The sequence below is a fragment of the Natrix helvetica genome (genome assembly GCF_964273705.1).
Source record: "Natrix helvetica genome assembly, chromosome: 1".
NCBI lineage: Eukaryota > Metazoa > Chordata > Lepidosauria > Squamata > Natricidae > Natrix > Natrix helvetica.
The window spans coordinates 220237330-220258418 of NC_138548.1; the positions used below are offsets into that span (position 1 = coordinate 220237330).

The following is a 21089-nucleotide window of genomic DNA, read 5'->3' on the forward strand; positions in this document are numbered from 1 at the left end:
TAAGGCCTCCTCCCTGAGCCGGTATGATGACCGTTGGAATGGCACAGGAACCAGCGCCGCTCGCAAAAATAGACAAAAAACGAAGGTGGCGATCCTAGCCCGAGAAACCCTTGCTAGGCCCTGCCACCTCCAGCGGCCTCCTGATAACGAGGCTGATGCAAAATGGCGGCCATGGCTGGGCGCGCTATTTTCGCGCCTAAAATGGCCGCCGCAACAGCGTGGGGCTAAGGGAGAGCGAGGAGCGAACGCGCCTCGAATGGCGACGATCGCCCACTCCTCCCTGCGGTCGAGGTCTTCTAGCAGGCCGGGAACGAAAAATACTTCGTCTAAAACAACAAACGGGGGGCCTGGGAACGTAGGGACCTCGCCGCTGCAGCCGCGCCGTTTTAACGACAAGCGGCAGGCCTCCGAAGCCGTCCCATGAGGCTCGGCTGAGGGGCACCCCCCACCACCTTCCAGCTTACCTCCTGGCCTTCAAATGCAATTTCAAACTGGAGAGAGTCGCAGAATTGAAGAGAGAAACGTCTCACAAGGTTGGGGAAATGTTAGGAAATAGAATTTAAACGCAATAGAGAGTCCAAGCCAAAAAAAGGATTAATTTAGCTCAGAGCTCTAACTAATTACGTCCAAACGGGCTGACTGAGGAAGAATTCTGGGGGATTGAGCACACCAGGAGGAGGTGTGGCTTAAGGAAAAATAGTTCCTCAGTCCTAAGGGCAAGCAGACTGAATTAACCCATTGCTTGGACTCTCCAAGCGGTGTACAGGAAAACAACCCCTTTTTAGAAATCTATTTTCACCTGCATTATAAGTCACCAAGTTAAACACAGTTGTTTTAACTGTTTAACACATAATAACCTCTTGGGTATTTTGACAATTCCCTTGCTTTTGCAGTTTGAGGTAGCTAGCAAAAAAAAATGTGAAGGGCTCCATTTCCTGTTTATGTTAACATGTATGAATTATCATTTTCAACTATTGTTATTTTTCACAATTATATATATGTAATTTCCTTCTTTGTATAGCAATACCACTTAGACTTGTGTGCCGCTTCACGGTGCTTTACAGCCCTCTCTAAGTGGTATAGTGATTGTAATGTGGTTTTAATTGATTCTTTACCACTCAGAGTCACTTGCTTGCAATGGGCCACTATATAAATCAAATAAATCAGTAAATCAGTAATGACTATAGCAAGAAAGGTCATAAAATGGGGCAGAACTCACTTAACAACTGTCTTGCTTAGCAACAGAAATTTGGGTTCAGTCAAGGACTACCTATAGTGGAGCTTCCTTTTATGTATCCTGGAACAAGAGGGCTCCGAGCCAATATATAGATTGCCCATTTTTGCTTTCTTTCGTTCTACCAAGATGGTAATTTGTTCAGCTACAATTCCATACTTCATCTATCCGGATTCCAGAATTTAACTTTCTAGCAAATATAAAAAAGCAAAGCATATGCAAATCTACTGCAAAGCAATACTCTTTTGACTTTGTAAAACCTATTTCACAAAATTCATGCTGTACATTTTTAGGGATGAGCTAAGTTCATGGATATGAGCTCTCTTTCTTCCTCTATTATTCCACTGCCTGAACCCTAGCAATGAAAACACATGCCTGAATTCACAAGAGAGGAAAGGTTTTGTGACATTTTGTGGCTCCACTCTTTATTACTAATTTAAACACATTGTGCCAGGCAGGATCCGGAACAAGTATAAAGAGAATAAAGTATAAGCTGCAGAAATAATTATTTAGTCCCCCTTTGTACTGACTCTCAAGAGTGGCGCTTCTTTTGGCATAAAAGGAATTATTTATTGGAATTGACAACCTGCTTGCTTTTGGGGATGTGATAAAGACTTGAAGCGGGCAGCATACATAAGTCATTTCTAAATCCATAAAGAAAACCGGTATCTTAAGTGTAAGTTACAAATTTAAATTAAAACACTGACAAGCATGTTCTTAAGCAAGGTACAGAAGCATAAGTTCACTATTCTACCACTCTGAATCCCGTAACAAGAATGTTTTACTAAATAGGGGTGTTTTTCCCCAATCAGAATCAACCCCCATAGGAGTGAATATAACCAGCCTTCTGATCAAATCACTCCTGGTATGCAAGAATCTCATCTGCGGAATTCAAAAGTTATAGCTACAGACTAAAGAAACGACGTGTGTGTTAGAGAACATCTTTAAAATGAATGTATCTCTATCCCCTCCCCCCTTTCTTTGTATGCTTTTAGTGGCATTCAGTCCACTTCATGGACCTTCATAAATATGTATAGAGTCAGAAGATTCTCTTCTGTTGTATAGATTGTTATCTATTTGATTCAATAGAACAGGGGTCAGCAACCTTAAACATTCAAAGAGCCACAAAGGTCTTAACCGGAAGCCCCTCGTTCAATTCCGGAGCCAACCGGAAGTCCAGTTCCCCCAACATAGAGTCTCCTCCTAGTGCAGCGTCCTTTTTCCTCTACCTGTCCTAACTGAAAGCCCTATCAATTGTGGTGCTGATTGGCAACAGGGAGCCGCAGCAGAGGGATGAAAGAGCCACATGCGGCTCCAGAGACACAGGTTGCTGACCCTTGCAATAGTATGACTCAGTTTAAGTCTGATTTGTTTCAGTGACTCTTCTACTGCATGTTCTCCGTCCATTTTTCCTAAATCAGTAGAAAACATACTTCTGCTGCTGTATGCTATTAATAGTATAGCAACTGCTATATACTTAAAATGAAGTTTTCCCCAAATATCATTTTGAATAAACTGCATATTAACCCCAGTACAGGATCATACTAGAAATTGCTGATATTACCAGTTGTAGCTTCTGAATAAACTTCAATAGCAAACGATATAAAGCAAAGAACAGTATTCTATACCTGAGGTAAACAAGTGATCATGAGAAGGGCCCTCCCGTTCCACATACAGGTGCAATTAAGAATCTGTACAAAGGCCTTGGTGGCTACAGATGCAATTTGCTCTTTAAGAGGGTCCTGGAAGTCTCCCAAACCGTTACATCTGGGAGAGTGGAACCCCATTCTGAACTAGAGATGAAAAACCCCTGATCTGAATTGTCTAGTACAGTGGTCACCAACTGGTGGTCTGCGAGGAAATTTTGGTGGTCTGCAGAAAAATTTGCATTTTTTATATTGCACTAAATCAGGGGTCCTCAAACGACAGTCCCGGATACGTGCAATGAACGGTTGTGTTGCTGCAGAGTTTCCCCCTTCGGGGTCTTTTTGTGCAGGTCGGAGGGGGAGCAGAGATTCCAACTGGGGTCTGAAACAGAAAAATGGAGGAAAAAATAAAAACACTAGAAAATAATTGTCTTACCTTCCAGCTCCTCTGGTTCATAATGAATGTTAACAACGTTGCTGGTGCCTCCCAAATCAACAATCGCCTCATCCTCAGGCCTCTGTTGGAAAGATACACAAGGAATATCGCATAAATGTATCACTATGGATTCCCCTCCAAACACAGAGAGAGGGGGGGGAGAGGAAGAGAGAGTAGTGGGGGAGAGAGAGGGAGGGAGAGGGAGAGAGACTGCTTGAGCTTTGTCTGTGGTTGAATACTCCTTTGTGGTATTGTACCTCCCAATATAATGGACTTGGTCTCTCTGGCATGGATAGACTTCAGAATCTTGTACAACAGACAGACTGACAGCATATTTTGACAATTCTTTATGATAACATGAATTGTGCAAGATACAGCCTTACTTCTTTTACAAATTTTTCTTTGTTTTATATTGTTGAAAGTTCAATTAGTAGCATAGGAGAATCATTTTCATTTTCAGAATGGAGTAGAAGCAACATTTTATTACCAGGGTGGATAAAAATCAATGATTTTTTAAAAAACTTTTTTTTAGTTTAAATCGGATTTTGTAATTTAAATCAGATTTTAAATTTATTTTAATAAAATGCTTTTGAAGTAAAAATCTATCTAAAGATTGTTTTCTATTTAAGATACATTAATAATTTAGTTTATTCAGCATGAAGTGGAGCTTAAGTTATGTAGCATGAGGCTGTATATTCTGCAATATTGAGACTGTCGGTGAGTCAACAGCAGGTCAGAGGAGAAGCCACTGTGGGACAGAGATGACAGTTGCTCTTTAAAAATAATGATTTAAATCGAGTTGATTTAAAACAAGCCTTTTTAAAAGTGTTTTAAATCATGATTTAAATCGTGATTTAAATCGACTTGATTTAAATCAAATCCGCCCTGGTAGTTACTACGCCTTTGGGCACGTTTGAGCTTCTAATGTTACTAGCAATTGTTTGTGACAACCTGCATGAATGACTGGGATGTGTCCAGTTCTGAGTTAGCAAAAACAAAAAAAGATATTGAGATCCTACAAAGAGTGCAGAGAAGAGCGGCAAAAAAGATAAGGGGTTTGGAGGCTAAACTGTACAATGATCAATTGAAGGAACTAGGTAAGTCTAGCTTAATGAAGATAAGGGCTAGGGACGATATGATAGCAGTCTTCTAGTACTTAAGGAACTGCCACAGATAAGAGAGGTCTACCTATTCCCCAAAGTACCTGCGGGGAGGACTAGGAGTAATGGATGGAAGATCATTAAAGAGAAATCCAACCTAAAAAGAAATCTCCTGACACTGAGAATAATTAGTCAGTGGAACATACCATTCAGAAGTTCTGGATACTCTATCACTGGAGGTTTTGAAGAAGAGGTTGGGCAGCCATTTGTCCAAGATGGTACAAGGTCTATTGCCTTGGGCAGGGGGTTGGACTAGAAGACCTCTGAGGTCTTCTAGTCCAATCATTCTTTGTTCTATACTGTATTCTATGACTTTTTGTTGCTGCTCATCTATCTACTTGGAAAAGTAGACAAATGCTTTGTGCTAGTAACTGGCAACAGAAACTGAGATTAGGTGTTAGTTTACTTTCTCAAAGGAAAATGTTCCCGTAGGAGAAAGAAAGCTTGAACAGCATTCTTCAAAATAAAAAAATGGTCTTCTGCAGTCACAACATAAACCTAAGATTGAAAATCAGGCTTCTCGGGTGTTACATCTTTTCTATCCTGCTCTACGGAGTAGAGAGTTGGTCTCTGACAGAAAGCCACTTGAAGAGACTAGAAGCATTTGAAATGTAGATTTACAGATGGCTGCTATGTATAAGCTGGGTTGACAAAATCAGAAATGAGGAGGTGATAAGCCACCTGGGAAAGCCGAGGGAGATAATCAAATACGACTTAGGTAGTCTTTTCTGCTTATCTATAAAAGCAGCCAAGAAAATGTGGGAGAGCCGTAGGTAACCTTACATAACCTTGCTCAGGAATGCACTTAGATGGTGGCCTCTTAGAGGGAAAAGTCTAAAGTGATATTTGCACTGTTTTCTATCAGATCCTGAGAACCTGTAAGTCACTTGTTTGAATGCTGTTTCTGCTATTTCATCAAGACACAACTGACTAAAACACCATAAAGGCCGAGATTCCGAAAAACATGCAGGAATTCTCATTGTCAAACTTAAAAAAAGAAATCCATGAGGCTTAGCTTAGCAATGAAGAATCTTTTTTTCCTGGCAAATAAATGGGAAATGACAACGCATAAATGATCCTCTTGGTTTAAAGTACTAACCCATTGCCGCTTATGCCTCATTGTATTTATTAAAACTTTAATAGTCCTTCAAAGAGAAAGAAAGACCACTCAATAAAAGCGACCTTTTCTTTTTATTTCTCTCCTCAACCTAGAAACATAAATTATGCATGTCCATCTCATATAGCTCTGCTGAAAGCAGATATTCCCCAAAGAAAACCAAAACATTTTCTCATCAATGGGCCATTACAAGATGAAGCCAAATTCCAATATAAAAACAAAATGCAATTCTGTCTCTAACCAGATTATTCCATAAATAGAACTCCAGTTGGGTTCTTAAATTTGCCTCATATCAGCAATTGAATGGTCATTAGCCAAGTTTAAATGCATAGGTTTTTTTTTTAAGTTCCTCTACAATTACTTGTAGTTCCTCCATCAATATTGGAGATGATCTGTGCATAACGCAAAACCAGGATTTGGGGTTTGCTTAATCTGATTGGGTTTAAATGATCCTGCAAACCATCTTTTAAGCAGCAAGTGCTGCTTTATGTTTAGGCCAGAGATGGTATTCAGCCAGTTCTGACCAGTTCTGGAGTACCATTAGCTGAATTTTTGAGTAATTTGGAGAACAGGCAAATACCAACGCTGACTGGCCCCACCCCTAATCTATTCACTGCCTCCCGAGTCCCAGCTGATCGGCTGGTCTTCTTTTGTTGCCCTGCACAGGAGAACGGAGCTGGAAAGCAGGTTAGTGGAGGGGGAATGGGGATTTTGCAGTAACCTTCCCCAGGAGTGGGGTGGGAATGGAGGTTTTCCAGTATCCTTCCCCTGTCACGTCCACCAAGCCACAGCTACCAAGCCACGCCATGCCCACCAAGCCACGCCCATGGAACCAGTAGTAAAAAAAAATGAATCCCACCACTGGTTTAGACAAAAAGCACCATGATTTGTTTTAACCACGACTTCAAATATCCTGTCTGAATCTGAAATACTGTCATATTCCAGATGTGTTTTTGTTGCCTCCTCCCAACTCAACAAAAAGCAACATAAAGGCTTAACTCAAAAAGGAGAACAGAACGGAAGGAAATCTTTAAAAGTAAATGAATCTACAGCATCCATTAATTTCTTTTGACAATCATCCTTCTTAGACACCAGCATAGCTATGAGGTTGCACTGCTGTTTTGCCCTTATTTCAATTACACTCATAGTTCATAACTCTAATATTTTCCATTTTCTCCATCATCCAATTAATCAATGAAACTCCTGCCTTGCCTTCATGTTACCTGCTAGTTTTCTCAATTCTGGTGGTCATTTTCCAGTGGTGGGTTTCAAAAATTTTTAGAACCTCTTCTGTAGATGTGGCCTGCTTTGTGGGAGTGGCTTGCCAGCCATGTGACTGGGTGGGCATGGCCAACTTATAAAATGTGGTGAAATTCACTTAACAATGCTCTTGCTTAGCAATCAAAATGTTGGCTCAGGAACTCTGGCATTGAAGTGTGCAAGTCTTAAAGTGTCAAGTTACAAGACCCTGGCACCCCTAACCCTTTGGGGAAAAAAACCCAGGGGTGGTCAAACTTGGCAGCTTTAAGACTTGTGGACTTCAACTCCCAGAATTCCTCCTCTCTCTCTTCATCTTGATGATGTGCAGACGGGAGGGGGGAGGGAGCTGGAACCGGTTCTAAACGGCACTGTAGATTTGTGGAACCTCTTCTATAGAAGAGGTTAGAACTGGCAGGAACCCACCCCTGTCCTTTTCCCTCAACTCAGACAAGTAGCAATAATAGGTAGACAGGGCCTTCTCTGTGGTAGCTTTACACATGCATAATTAGCTGATACTATTTTATCTGATACTATTTTCCTTCTAGATATTTTATTTATTTTTATTTACCCATAGGCATTAAGTCAGTTTCTAAAACACATGTTAGTTTGGAAATATTTTTAATGCCACTGGCAACTTACAATTTTTAAATTGTTACTCTTTCTGCTTATCTCATATTAATGAAAGTTGTATTTTATTTTATAATTTTCATTTGTAAGTAGTACTTTGATTTTTAATAAATTCTTACTCAGATGGCCATGATTATTAATTTATAAAGAAGAATTTTGTTCCTGGAGCTGTGAGAGGAGAGGAGAGGAGAGGAGAGATCTCTAAAGCCATCCACTGCATGGAAGATAGTTTGGTCCAAGAATAATCTGAAGGGGAAATTGTTCTGAATATGTTGCCTAGAAAACTGCAGGGGCTTGTCCAGGTAGTCACCAAGACACCAAAATATCGATACAATACTTATGATGCTTCCACACTAAAGGTTCCCTGTGAGACCAATAAAAAAATATTATGGAGCTATCCCTTCTTTATCTTTTCAAAGATATACTAACAATAACTGGATTCACTTTTAAATATATTTTTGGCAGATGCAAATAGTGCACACGTACACAGTTGATTCTCATTTGTGATCATTATGTTCTATTAATTTGATGCAAACACTGAATTAGTGAATACTAAACCATTGCTCCTAGGGGAAATAGATAGTTGTTTACAGAGTGAAAGCTGAAATAAGAAGGCAGAGCATTGCCTTACAGAATTTTGAATGTAGAGTAACAGAGTTAGGAGGGACCTTGGAGGTCTTCTACAAATTCTCTTCTTGAAAACCTGCAATGCTGAAACACACACGGTTTCTAGAGGAAAGCCATTCCACTGGTTGTTAACTGTTAATAGCTTAAATCTCTCTTTAATACTGTTCAACCCATTACTCCTTGTCCTGCCTTAGGTGCTTTGGAAAACAGATCAACTCCCTCTTCTCTGAGAGCACTCTTCAACCTAAATTGGGAATCTGTCTGTCAGATTAATCCATTGTTTGGCCACTCTGTGCATGTCTGGGAATGATTGAAAGGATCATGACGAGTATCGATTTAGGAGTTATAAATAAATTTTAACAAGTAAGCAATTTGCAAATACAAAAATCAGTGAATAAATGAGAACCAACTGTAAACATATACAAAAAGGTTAAAAAGAAACTAGTGAAGTAAGAAGAAAAATGGTATTGCAAAAGCAAGCAGAAGTCAGCAAGTCAGCATGGAGGAAAGAAAACTGATGCATCATTGGAGAGAAAGCTAAATTACAATTAGAGAGATTAGGTTTGAATCCATTCTCAACCATGATGTTGCAATAAAATAAAGAGAGATCCCAGATACGTCACTTTACGTTATCAAAGGAAAGACAGATTATAAATCTAACAAATATGTAATTCAGAAACAAAACAGACAATGCAAAGAATGAAGTGGTAAATCCAGGGTTTTTTTCCTCCAAGAATAAATGTGTTTGTTTTAATGAGGCTACTTCCTTATTTATTTCCACCAAAGTCTCTTGGATTAAAAATCTCTCAAAATCATGAGTGACACTTAAATAGTTGTTTAAATAACTGTTAATGTGACATTTACAGGTACCAGGTTTAGATTGCTTATTACAACCAAATCTATGAGCAACCAAGATCAAGGAACCTTATTCTGGAAATCAAGAAGCTGTAAGAGACCCGTCAAATCCAAACTTTTAACACATGTTGACAAGAAATAGGATTAGAAATGTCATTGGGATCACATCTGCCATTCAACACTGGACAATGCATGCAGGTATCAGCCTGAATTATCAACACCAGAAACCCCTCTAGTGATAAATCATTTAGTGCAATTTTGTTGGGTGCCAAATCAACCTTTAATATTCCAAACACAACAGCTTCTGACCAGGAATTAAGTCAAATAATTCTTAGTGTGGACTAGGAGTTCTTTATTATTATTATTATTTGTTACATAGATGCTCAGACTGGATGTGGCCACTTTGCCATCCTATCGTCCTTCCCAGGGACAGGCAGATGTTGATGTTTGATGGTGTTCACATTTATTTGCCATCCATCTTGCGGATGAAGGCAACTTTGAGCAGCTAATTTTGCAAGTATACACACCACAACATTCAAACATTAGCAGAATTAAGGTGAATTCCTTCTCCATGTTCCAAGAACTTGAACAGAAAGTTTCAGTAGTCTTACTAAAATTACAGAATGTACACATTTATAAGCCACAGCTGAGCATATTAAACTGAGCATATCTCTTATAAAGAATGGGCTTCTGTGGTACAGCACCCAGGACCAGGACTACACAAATATTCTATTCTACTGCAAAAATACAGACAAAGGTTCACTAGAGAGAGAGAGAGAGAGGATGGAAACCTGCTCCTTGTGGTACTCTAAGGAAACATTTCCCCCAAGCAGGACTCCAAAGTCTATTTATAAATCCTACTGAAGTGGGAAATAATTAGTTTTTTGCTGAACAATACAGACACAGAATATATTATTTATCTTCTATTGTTTTCTCAGCGTGCTCTACATTCTGTCATAGAAACATCCAGTCTGGAAGTAAGTTTGGAAGCAGTATGGGGAATTCAAGGACAGCTGTTCCCAACATCCATCACTTTTGGCCATAATGACTGAGGTTGCTGGAGCTACAGTATTATTCAGCAAGAGCTGCAGGCCACAGGAAATCTGATTTCCTCCTGAAAAAAACTTCAGATTTTGATGTTGCCTTTGGTTCAGGAGAGCAAACAATACAGAGCACCACCTTCCTCCCATTTTTCAATGTAACAACGCCCCCACAAGTAGATTGGACTAAATGTAACTGGACCAAGCTCACCCAGTCAATTTCCATGGCTAAGGGGCAGTGACGTGCGGTGAGGTTTATGGCTGGTGAGGCTGGTGACGTCATCAGGAAGGTGGGGAATGGGACCACGTGTGCAGGAGGCTGAGGCTGCCTCAGCCTCCTGCACACATGGTCCCATTCCCCGCCTTCCTGAGTCAACATGAAGGGGACCGCGGAGCGCGAGCCGCAGGACTGCAGAGCACGCTCCTCCTGCACATGTGGTCCCATTCCCTGCCTTCCTGAGTCAACATGAAGGGGACTGTAGAGCACAAGCTGGCGGAGCATGAGCCGGCCGAGTGTGCTCCGCGGTCCCCTTCATGTTGACTCAGGAAGGCAGGGAATTGGACCACGTATGCCTTTTCCCTTTTCTCTTTTTTTTTCTTTTCATGATGAGAGCGGTGAGGCTCTGCCTCCCCTGCCTCCCCTGACCGCACATCCCTGCTAAGGGGAGGGCTTGAACCAGAGTCAGTCCAGCACCATAATCACTATTCCATGCCCATATAATTTCATACTATGAAGGACAATTGTATGTTTTAAAAAGCTCTGGTCCATAAAGTGTGTTAAGACAGTGGATCCCCAACCTTTTCTGCCACCAGGTGCCAGCTTCATGGAAGACAATTTTCACAGATCTGGAGGGGAATGGTTTTGCGTGCTACTTAGATCCTGCATATGCACAGATGAAGCTTCACTCGCTTGCCCAGCCCAGTTCCTAACAGGCCACAGACCAGTACCAGCTCACAGCCCAGGGGTTGGGGACTGCTGGTTTAAGAAATCTAGCAAACAATTGACTAAGGACTCTCTCATTAATGGTGCTCAGTCTTTGGATGTTTTATTTTACTTGCAGAAAATATTTGAAAATGGCTTCCCTAGGCTATGCAGGCAAAAGCATGGCAGTTTACGGTTCCATTCCTATGTTACAGAGCAAGCAAAAAATCATTGTAGCTCGGTCATGGAATCAAGAATCATTCTGACTGTGCTTAATAAAATTTACTCTTTGAAAAATGAATTATCAAAGACAACTGCCAAGAGATATTGTAATCTATTTTGTCACCAGGAAAATTAGGAATGAAATATTGCAAGCAACCTATAAAAACAAACTGCAAGTGGCAGGTCAAGATGTGATAGTACTGAAGGAAATCCCCCCCATAATGTTGAGATCTAGAAAGGACTATGCATTTCTAGTGGATGAACTTAGAAAGCGCCAGATTCAATACAGATGGGAGACCCCAGCCGGATTGGTGGTGAACTACCTGGGAGAAAGACATCGTCTCAACTCTGTCTGGAAGGCAAAAGATTTTTATAGCATAGTATTAAAGGCAGGATGCCCCACATCTCCAGGTCCCAAAGAAAGAAAAGAGACAGAGGACCCCAGACAGCAAGATATCAGGCACAAACTGGGGTTGTGAGTTTATTGCAGGAAACAGAAGAAATTATGGAACAGAGACAAACCCGTGCGGCTACTAAACGTAAAGAACAAGAATTAAAGTCTCAACAAGCCCAGATGATAGTCCAAGAAAATATAAATACGAGCACAGAAGCAGTGGGAGGAGCTAGACCAATGTTGAAATCCCAGCAAGATTTCCAGGCAGCTCTTAAAAAGCTTCAGCGTGCTGAAGATGACAATTAAATTTCTAACTTGGAACATCAATGGCTTAAACTCACCACAAAAAAGGAAAAAAAAAATTCACTATTTGAAACAATTCAAAAATGATGTAATTTGCTTACAAGAAACACACATTAGAACACAGGATCAGAAACACTTGATGAACGCAAGACTGGGATCGCATTTCGTAGCATCTGCTCCAGAGAAGAAAAACGGTATAGTCATATATTTAAGAAAAGACTTAAAGGCTGAATTAATTGAAGCAGATCCTCAAGGTAGATATATTGCAATTGAACTATTAATAGAAGGAAAGAAAATACTCTTAATAGGAGTATATGCTCCCAATCAACAATAAGAAAAATTTTATAAGTTGCTTCACACTAAATTAACACAATGGGGTTATAGATCCTGCGTTTTACTGGGCGTCTGGAATGGAGTACTGGATCCCGCTCAAGACAAGAAGAAGCTTTTGCAAAATACCCAAACACGAACAAGATTACCTAAATCCTTTTTTGATATGATGGACGACTTTGAACTGAGAGATATCTGGAGAGAACAGAATGTTAAAGAACGGGATTTCACTTTCTTTTCTGATAGGCATCAATCCTTTTCCAGAATTGATTTTATACTAATTACAAATGACTTTTTTTCCAAGGTGAAGAAGACTAAGATATGCCCGAGAACTTTAACAGATCACAACCTGGTTTGGATGGAATTTGAATATGGAAACCGATCTAGGAGGTCTTGGAGATTAAATGAAAAGCTATTTAGATATGAGAAAAATGTTACGGAATGTAAAAAACTATTGAAAGAATATTTTGCTTTTAATATGCATAAGGGGATATCTATGGAAATGGTTTGGGGCGCAAGTAAAGCATACATGAGAGGTGTTCTAATAAATTTGAATAATATTTATAGGTGCAGACAAAGGGAGAAACAAAGGGAACTAGAGGAAGAGATTAAAAAAAAGAGCAGGAGTTAATGTCTAAACCAGATGATAAGAAGACAAAAGAGGTAATTACTTTATTGTGAGGGCAGTTTAATATGTTAATGACGGACCAGATAGCCACTAATCTTCTATATGCTAAACATAACACTTTTTGCAATGCCAATAAACCAGGTAGATGGTTAGCATATATGTTAAGGAAAAAACAAAGATCTCGTACTATAAAGAAAGTAGAATACAAAGGGAAATAAGTTTTTCAACAGGATATGATTAAAAAGAGAATTTTACACCAGATTGTATGCTGATGACAAAATACAAGGTTCAGACATAGACAGATATTTGGAGAAAGAGAAAATTCCTATACTTACAGATGAGCAATGGAGAAGATTGAATCAACTTGTAACTACAGAGGAAATCTTCCTGGCAATTAAGCAGTTAAAAATCAGCAAAGCTCCTGGCACAGATGTGACAGCAGTTTATTATAAAAAGTTACAGCTAAAAATGATGGAACCTCTTAGGGAACTATTTAATAAAATCTAAATGGAAGGCAGGGTCCCACCATCGTGGAAAACAGCTTTTATTTCTTTGATTCCAAAAGAAGATCAGGATCTACCCAGCCAAAAAACAACAGGCTTATTTCATTATTTAATACAGATTATAAATTTTTTGCTAAAATATTGGTAAACAGGTTAATGCCAATTGCACAACGAACGATTCATAATGACCAGTCTGGTTTTATACAGGGGAGGCAAACGAAAAGTAATGTAAGACAAATCATCAATATAATGGAATATTTGGGAAAGTATAACCAAGTCCCGGCAGTGCTTTTATTCTTACATGCGGAGAAAGCATTCGATCAAGTCAATTGGCAATTTTTAATAAAAATATTACAAAAGATGCAGTTCGGAGAGCATTTCATGCAATCTATCAAAGCAATATACCAGAAACAAACAGCACAAATTATAGTTAATGGAGGCTTTACAGAATCTTTTAAAATTGAAAAAGGAACAAGACAGGGGTGTCCCTTGTCTCCATTATTGTTTATTTTAACCCTGGAATTGTTATTGAACAGAATACGTGGGTCTGACGAATTACAAGGAATTAAGATTAGGCATTACGAATACAGAATAAGAGCATTTGCGGATGACCTGGTTGTAACTTTAACCCAGCCGGGGGAATCAGTTACAGGTTTAATTAATATAATTAATCAATATGGTCAAGTATCTGGGTTCAAAGTAAATCTAGGGAAGACAAAGATGATAGTTAAAAATATGACTATGAACCAAAAAGAAGAATTAGAGAGAGTAACAGGAGGTGAGATAGTAAAAAAGGTTAAATATCTAGGAATTTATATTACAACTTCAAATGGAAAATTATATAAGTACAATTATGAACCATTATGGCATAAAATACAGATAGAAATGAATAAATGGGAAAAAATTACAATTGTCTTTGTTGGGAAGGATAGCAGCAGTTAAAATGAATGTTTTGCCCAAGTTTCTATTCCTCTTTCAAATGATACCAATACTTAAAAAAGACACAAATTTGGAAGAATGGCAGAAAGGTATCAACAACTTTGGGCAGGGAAGAAACCGAGAATAAAACTTAAAATAATGCAAGATATACGCGAAAGAGGAGGTTTTAAAAAGCCCAACTTAAAATTATACTATGAAGCAGCAGTTTTAACAACAATTAGCGATTTGATTAACCTAACAGAGGATAGAATATTGAATATTGAGGGTTATGATCTGGTATATGATTGGCATGCTTATCTAATATATGACAAGAAGGTGGACAAGATTCTTAAAAGTCATATTTTAAGGAATGCTTTATTGCGTGTCTGGAAAAAATATCAATATAGGTTAAATGACAAGATACCTATGTGGGGGGTGCCCAGACACGCTATGGAGAACATAAGTATAGAACAAAAACAAGATGTAACTACATATGCAGAACTTCTTAATATGGATAGAGGTGTACCACAGTTAAAATCTTTGAATGTACTAAGAGAGGAAAGGGTAATTCAAACCTGGTTTCAGTACGGTCAGTTACAGGCTAGATGGAAAAAAGACCAGAAATCTGGTATCATCCAAAATGAGGATAATTTGATAAAACAAATTAGGGACCAGGGTCAAATGCACATAAAAAGGTTGTATAATGTATTGATAGAAATAGACTCAAAAACAGAATTAGTTAAAGATTGTATGATAAAATGGGCACAAAATTTTGAAGAACCAATAATGATGGAAACATGGGAAGAGATTTGGGTAAGAAATGTAAAATTTACACAAGCTCAGAACTTGAGAGAGAATTTTTACAAGATGTTGTACAGATGGCATTTAGATCCAAAAAGGCTAGCCTGTATGTATCCGAATATACAATCTAAATGTTGGAGATGCGACTGTGTTAGTGCCACATATTACCATATTTGGTGGACTTGTAAAAAAGCTAAAGCATTTTGGATAAAAATATGGTGGGTTATTCAAAATATTTTGAAAAAGAGGATAAAGTTCACGCCCCAGTTGTTTCTGTTAGGTATAGTTTCAGATTGTACTGTTATAGAGACTAATTTGATTTTGAACCTAACGACGGCAGCAAGATTGTTGGTGGCGCAATATTGGAAGAAGGAAGAGTTGCCCACTATCCAAGAATGGACGTTAAAAGTAGTAAACTTAGCAGAGATGGCCAAAATCTCAGCGTATCTGAAGGACCACTCAGATGAGAAGTACAAGCTGGACTGGAGAAGATGGATTGACTATATTCAAAACAAATACCGGACTAAAAAAATTCAGTTAGCTTATGAATGAAGGCATAAGGAATGCTACAATTTATTTAAAGCTAGTTTAATAAAGGGGGAGTTAAAGCACAAGAATAGTAACATGTTAAAATTAGCTAGCTTATGTTAGCGTATGGTTGTTAAATGTTTATACCGTGTACTTTGCTCTGGGAGGTTGGGGGGAGGGAGGGAGGGAAGAGGGGTAGGGGTGGGGGAAGAGGGAAGGGTAAGGGGGATAATAATTGTAAAACTTATTAAAAATTTTAATAATAAAATAAAATAAAAATGAATTACCCTGAAGATACAGGTACAGAATTGTCCTGAAAATATCACAGGTAATTTTGTATTTCTTAATGCTACATGACCAAAGATTTACCATTCCCACAGAGGCTTTGAAGAAAAACACTTTTTTTTTTAATCCTGAAAGGTCTTACGTCAAATCAAGCGTGTTGCTACAGAATTGAACTTACTGGCTGTGTAACTTAGCAGCCAGTTTATTACTGCAATCACTGTTGACTTTCCATTTCCTAATTACTTCTAAAGCATTTCCAAATACTATTTATTCTGTCTTAGCAACAGCTTTTCTGTAGGTTGCCTCTGGCAAGATTTACAAGCAACCCAAAAAGCAAGGAGAAATGCCATACATATATTAGGTTATGTATCACCAACTGGTCTAAAAATAGGACTCAACACAACAACTAGATCCCTAAAGTTCCCGTAGTATCCAACCTCTATGACTTCCAAGTGAGCAACAACTTCCAGCCTTCCTCACCATCTGGGACTACTGGGAGCAAGGGCTACAATTTCCAGCCCCAAGAACTGAAGAGCAGAAGTTGAAGGATATATCTTGCCGTGCAGAGGGGGACGGACAAGCGGTATCTCCACAAACTTGTTTTATCCTTCGAGGCATAAGTCTTTCCAGTAGAGTTAACGGGAAATGGCTGTGGAGGAGCAGGCTGGTGAGATAATTACAGGCACCTGTGCTAACTTATCTCCCCTCTTGTTTGAGCCTTCCCACCCCACCTCACCCAACATCAGCAGAATTGTTTATGAAAAGCTTAGCCTTGAAGCAGGTGGGAAAGAAGGGAGGAGAGATGAGGAAACGGGTGTTTTTGAAGTACAATAGCAGCAGCAAAGCAGCCAAGTAAAAAGGATTCCCTTCCCCCTCCCCCCCATCCCCAGAGAGTGAAAGCCAAGCCCAATGCTGACAAAATGCCAGTGTTTTATCTGCTGCTCATTAATAAAGAAGAAAATAACAATAGAAGCGACCCCAAAGGGGCAGGGAGGAAACAGATCAGGGGCTGAAAGAGTTAAAATACTGTTAGTATTTTAAAAATTAAAAATTTAGTTTAGTTAGTATTTAGCTAGTATTAGTAATAGTACAATTTAGTATTATAGTAAAATACTGTAAAATACACATTAGTGTTGATACTGTAGCACAGTAACAGTAGTAATAGTATACTCGTAGTAGAAATAGTATAATATAGCATGGGAAGGAGAGTGTGGGTGGATGTGGGAGCTCCAGAGATGTAGAGAAGGTAAGTGAGCAATTGGTGATGGCAGTAGGGAAGGGGTGGGGGGGCTGATGAGTGGGGAAAGCAGCCCCAAAGCCTGAGGGGCAGGAAGCATGGCACAGGGTGCCTCAATAGGTGGCAGAGGCCTCCAGCAGGCAAGCCTCTGCCTGTGCTAGGCCTCCCATTGCAAGGCATCCCTTGCTGTGCTTAATGACCTGTGACGTTGCTTAACAACCACATTTGGGAGAGTAGGGGGGGGCTCATTAAACAGGTGATCACATCACCTTGCTTATTAACTGTTACAACCTGCAACAGTAATGGGCAGCCTCCATTATGGTTGCAACTCAACTACCTATAGTGATTTTTTTAGTGTTAGCATTTAGCATTTTCTCTGGCACTTTTATTCCATGTACACAAAAAGCTTAGAGAAGGCAGAAAGTGTCATATACAGACAAACATGAGTTAATGATGAATCTGAGTTAAAGAGGGATGGTACTGGTTGTGTCACATCTCTTTTATACCAAACAGGTATATGTTGGAAATTGGTCAATTTCAGTGCAGTTTAGATTAACTTCATGTTATGACTGAGAACAAACCTACTCGTAAAAAGAGATTAATAAATTTTGCCACTGACCAAATTAACAGCAAGAATACTTATAAGGACCTTGGAAAAAAAGGTATTTGATTAAAGCACTGAACTGCTAATTATTCTTCCCTCTGTTCTCTGACGGAAGCCTCTCCGTAGGCCAAAGGATTAATTGGATTCTGCCTGGAACTCAATAGTTTACGTAACCTGGAAAGCATTAATCAAAATAAATATCCAATGTTAACATAGATGGCCTCCAAAGATGATTAATCCATTATCTATGAGTTGCTTTACCTGTGACATTAAATTCTTGTATGATGTCATCCTTTGTCTTCAGCACGGGGTGTGAAACCACAAAGAAAGGAATTAATTTTCTTCTAATATGATTTAGACTCCAAATTTAGACTCTAGGCTATATGATCTCTCTTCATGCAAGACGCAAATACGTGGGGTCCATTCCACACACCCAACCAGCTACATGCATTTTGACCCTAACAGAAGCCAGTTTCAGAACTTACTTATTTCTTCAGGATGTCTTTTAGACAATTTGAATTATAGATTGCTAGATGGGGGAGGGGAAACAGTTGTATAATAAAGATACTGCTTTGACTGGATTTTCTCCCTTTCCTAAGGCCACATGACTATCATTACTATGACAGCATGGAACACAGCAACACAAACGTTCCAAATGGATTGGTCAAGACACCTATCCTTCCATCCCACCCCACTACATCCATTCCTAGAGAGAGAAAAACACTGCCCATTATTTTCTTGAAAGGGAAGACTGGTATAAAATACAATGGGGCTCCTCGCATTTTCTACTTGGTAAAAAAGCTGCATTTTTTCTCTGTGGTACAGATACTTCTAGCATTAATAAGGAGCCATAACCACCACCGTTACACTCTAAGAATTGTACTCAACTCCAGGTGGCCTTAATGGCTTGCTAAAAGAATGCAAATGACCAGCTCAATGGTGGGATTCAAAAATTTTTACTACTGGTTCTTTGGGCATTGCTTGGTGGGCGTGGCATGGCTTGGTGGCCATGGCTTGGTGGGCATAGCAGGGGAAGGATACTGCAAAATCCCCATTCCCACCCCACTCCAGGGGAAGGATATTGCAGAATACCCATTCCCACCCCACTCCAGGGGAAGGATACTGCAAAATCTCCATTCCCACCCCACTCCAGGGAAAGGATACTGCAAAATCCCCATTCCCACCCCAATCCAGGGGAAGGATATTGCAGAATACCCATTCCCACCCCACTCCAGGGGAAGGATACTGCAAAATCTCCATTCCCATCCCCCTCCAGGGGAAGGATACTATAAAATCTCCATTCCGTCCCGATCAGCTGGGACTCGGAAGCAGAGAATAGATGGGGGCGGGGCCAATCAGAGGTGGTATTTACTAGTTCTTCGAACTACTCTCAAATTTCTGCTACCGGTTCTCCAGAACTAGTCAGAACTGCTGAATACCACCTCTGGACCAGCTGACTGAAAGGAGTATAAATCATTCCATTGTCCACCATCCAGTCAGAGCTGAAGAATCTTCTTGGATGAGAAGTGAAACGTCTTCAAAGAAAAACCAGAAAGTCCAGTTGCCTCTTGAAAAAAGCACCTTTGGGACTGATAGGTATCATACACAGGGATACCCTTCAAGGCTACTAAGAGGTTTGGTATACAGCAGGTTCAAAGTATGGCTGTTCGTTTTCTGGCAGGTAAGAGGTTTTTTATAGCTGGATTACTCAAGAGCTTATTTCTCATCTACATTTATTACTCAAAGTCTAATATGGCTGAGTGCCAGTTTCATTGAAAGCCATACATAGAATTTATCTGTCCTGTATGGCTTGATCAAGAACACTCAAGTTGGTAAAAGTATAAAAGCCCAAAGCAGACCTTCTCAGCCATGGTCCTATCAATGGAAGAACTTGCTTCCTCTATGTTAGCACGTTTCTTTCCCTCAAAAAGTCTGCTAAGCAGATCTTTTTCATATGACTCCTAAGGCATAAATTGTCAAATAATTTGGGAGTAGTGGTAGTTATCCAAGTTCTCATGTTGATTTACTGTTAATTGATGCATGAGGCATGTCCCATAATAGTATGGCATTTTATGTATTGAGCTAGGAGCTACCTTAAGTCGATTGAGGAAGTGGTATATAAACAATTAATTTTCATATATTCAAGATACTTTTTTCAAATGATTAAATGTTAATTCATACAAATGCCATGAAAATATCAGATCAGGACTACATATTACTACACAGAAATTAATCCCAGTGTGTTCAATGGATCCCTGTCTTTTGTAAGAATCATCTACATTTTTAATCTGAGAAGAATGGAAAGTTTTGGTATCATTGCTACAGCTAGTCATTAAGTATACATGCATTTTAAGAGGGTTTGGCTACACTTAGAATATTCTAGTTGCAGTTCAGCTTGACCTAAGAAGAAAGCAATAGAGGCTGAAGAAAAAAAAAACTATTGACCAGTGGTGGGATTCAAAATTTTTTACTACCGGTTCTGTGGGCGTGGTTTGGTGGATGTGGTGTGGCTTGGTGGGCGTGGCCACAAAGATACTGCAATATCCCCATTCCCTCCCCACCCCACTAACCTGCTTTCCAGCTCCAATCTCCTGTTCAGGGCGACAAAAGAAGATCAGCTGGGAGACAGCGGGGGTGGGGCCAGCCTATTTGCCGGTTCTCCAAACTACTCAAAATTTCCACTATCAGTTCTCCAGAACCTGTCAGAACTAGCTAAATACCAGTTCGGGATACAAAATTATTGTGAGAAAACCCAGGATTAATGAGCATTAATTAGAGCAAGAGTAGATGCTTTCAAAACATTGGGGATAAATAAAATTTTGGAAATAAAATATTTCTGGATTAGTTGTAGTTGTTCTGCTGCTGGTGAAATATTGTCATTTATTACTTGGGTTTTTGTTAACGTTTTTTGCCATGTGAACTGAGATTTATTTTTGTATTGCAATTTTGTTATATTCTCCACTTTGGTTTTTGTACAGAAAGGAAAGTTCAGGCAAAGTTATACAATGAAAGATGAGCATAATGATGTTTGAATACATGTATCTTCCATATAATAAAACAAGTTATGGCTTTTTAGGCTAATATTTCTCAAAATATATTTTAAATATATAATTTAATTTATTATAGCAGGCTCAGCAAGACATATTTGCTTTACAAACATTGTATAATTTAAACATATAGTGCTGCCTCTAAAATTGTAGATCACCCAGCTGGCTCTACTTTCCCCTAAAGTGGGATTAGAACTCAAAGGTATTTTGTAGATATTAGGGCTTTTTGTAAAGAGTTTGATAATATTTTAAAGAAACAAAGAATAATGAATGAGATTAATATCCAACATAAAATCCAGAGAAAAGTATCCACAATTCAAAAGAAAATAAATTAGTATCTCTGTAAGAACTGTGACTTTCTCAGT

General features: G+C 39.2%; 1 protein-coding gene across 3 annotated transcripts in view; it reads right to left on the reverse strand.

Moving 5' to 3' along the window:
* Positions 1 to 21089, reverse strand: part of LOC309382893 (electroneutral sodium bicarbonate exchanger 1-like) — a 126610-nt gene that overhangs the window by 85016 nt on the left and 20505 nt on the right. For 2 of the 3 annotated variants that reach the window (XM_081934851.1, XM_081934853.1), the window contains exon 2: positions 3317 to 3398. In XM_081934851.1, the coding sequence (XP_081790977.1) occupies positions 3317 to 3398 (82 nt within the window). Of the gene's footprint in view, positions 1 to 3316; positions 3399 to 16316; positions 16577 to 21089 lie in introns of those variants that run through there. The other variant, XM_081934852.1, reaches the window with a different exon arrangement.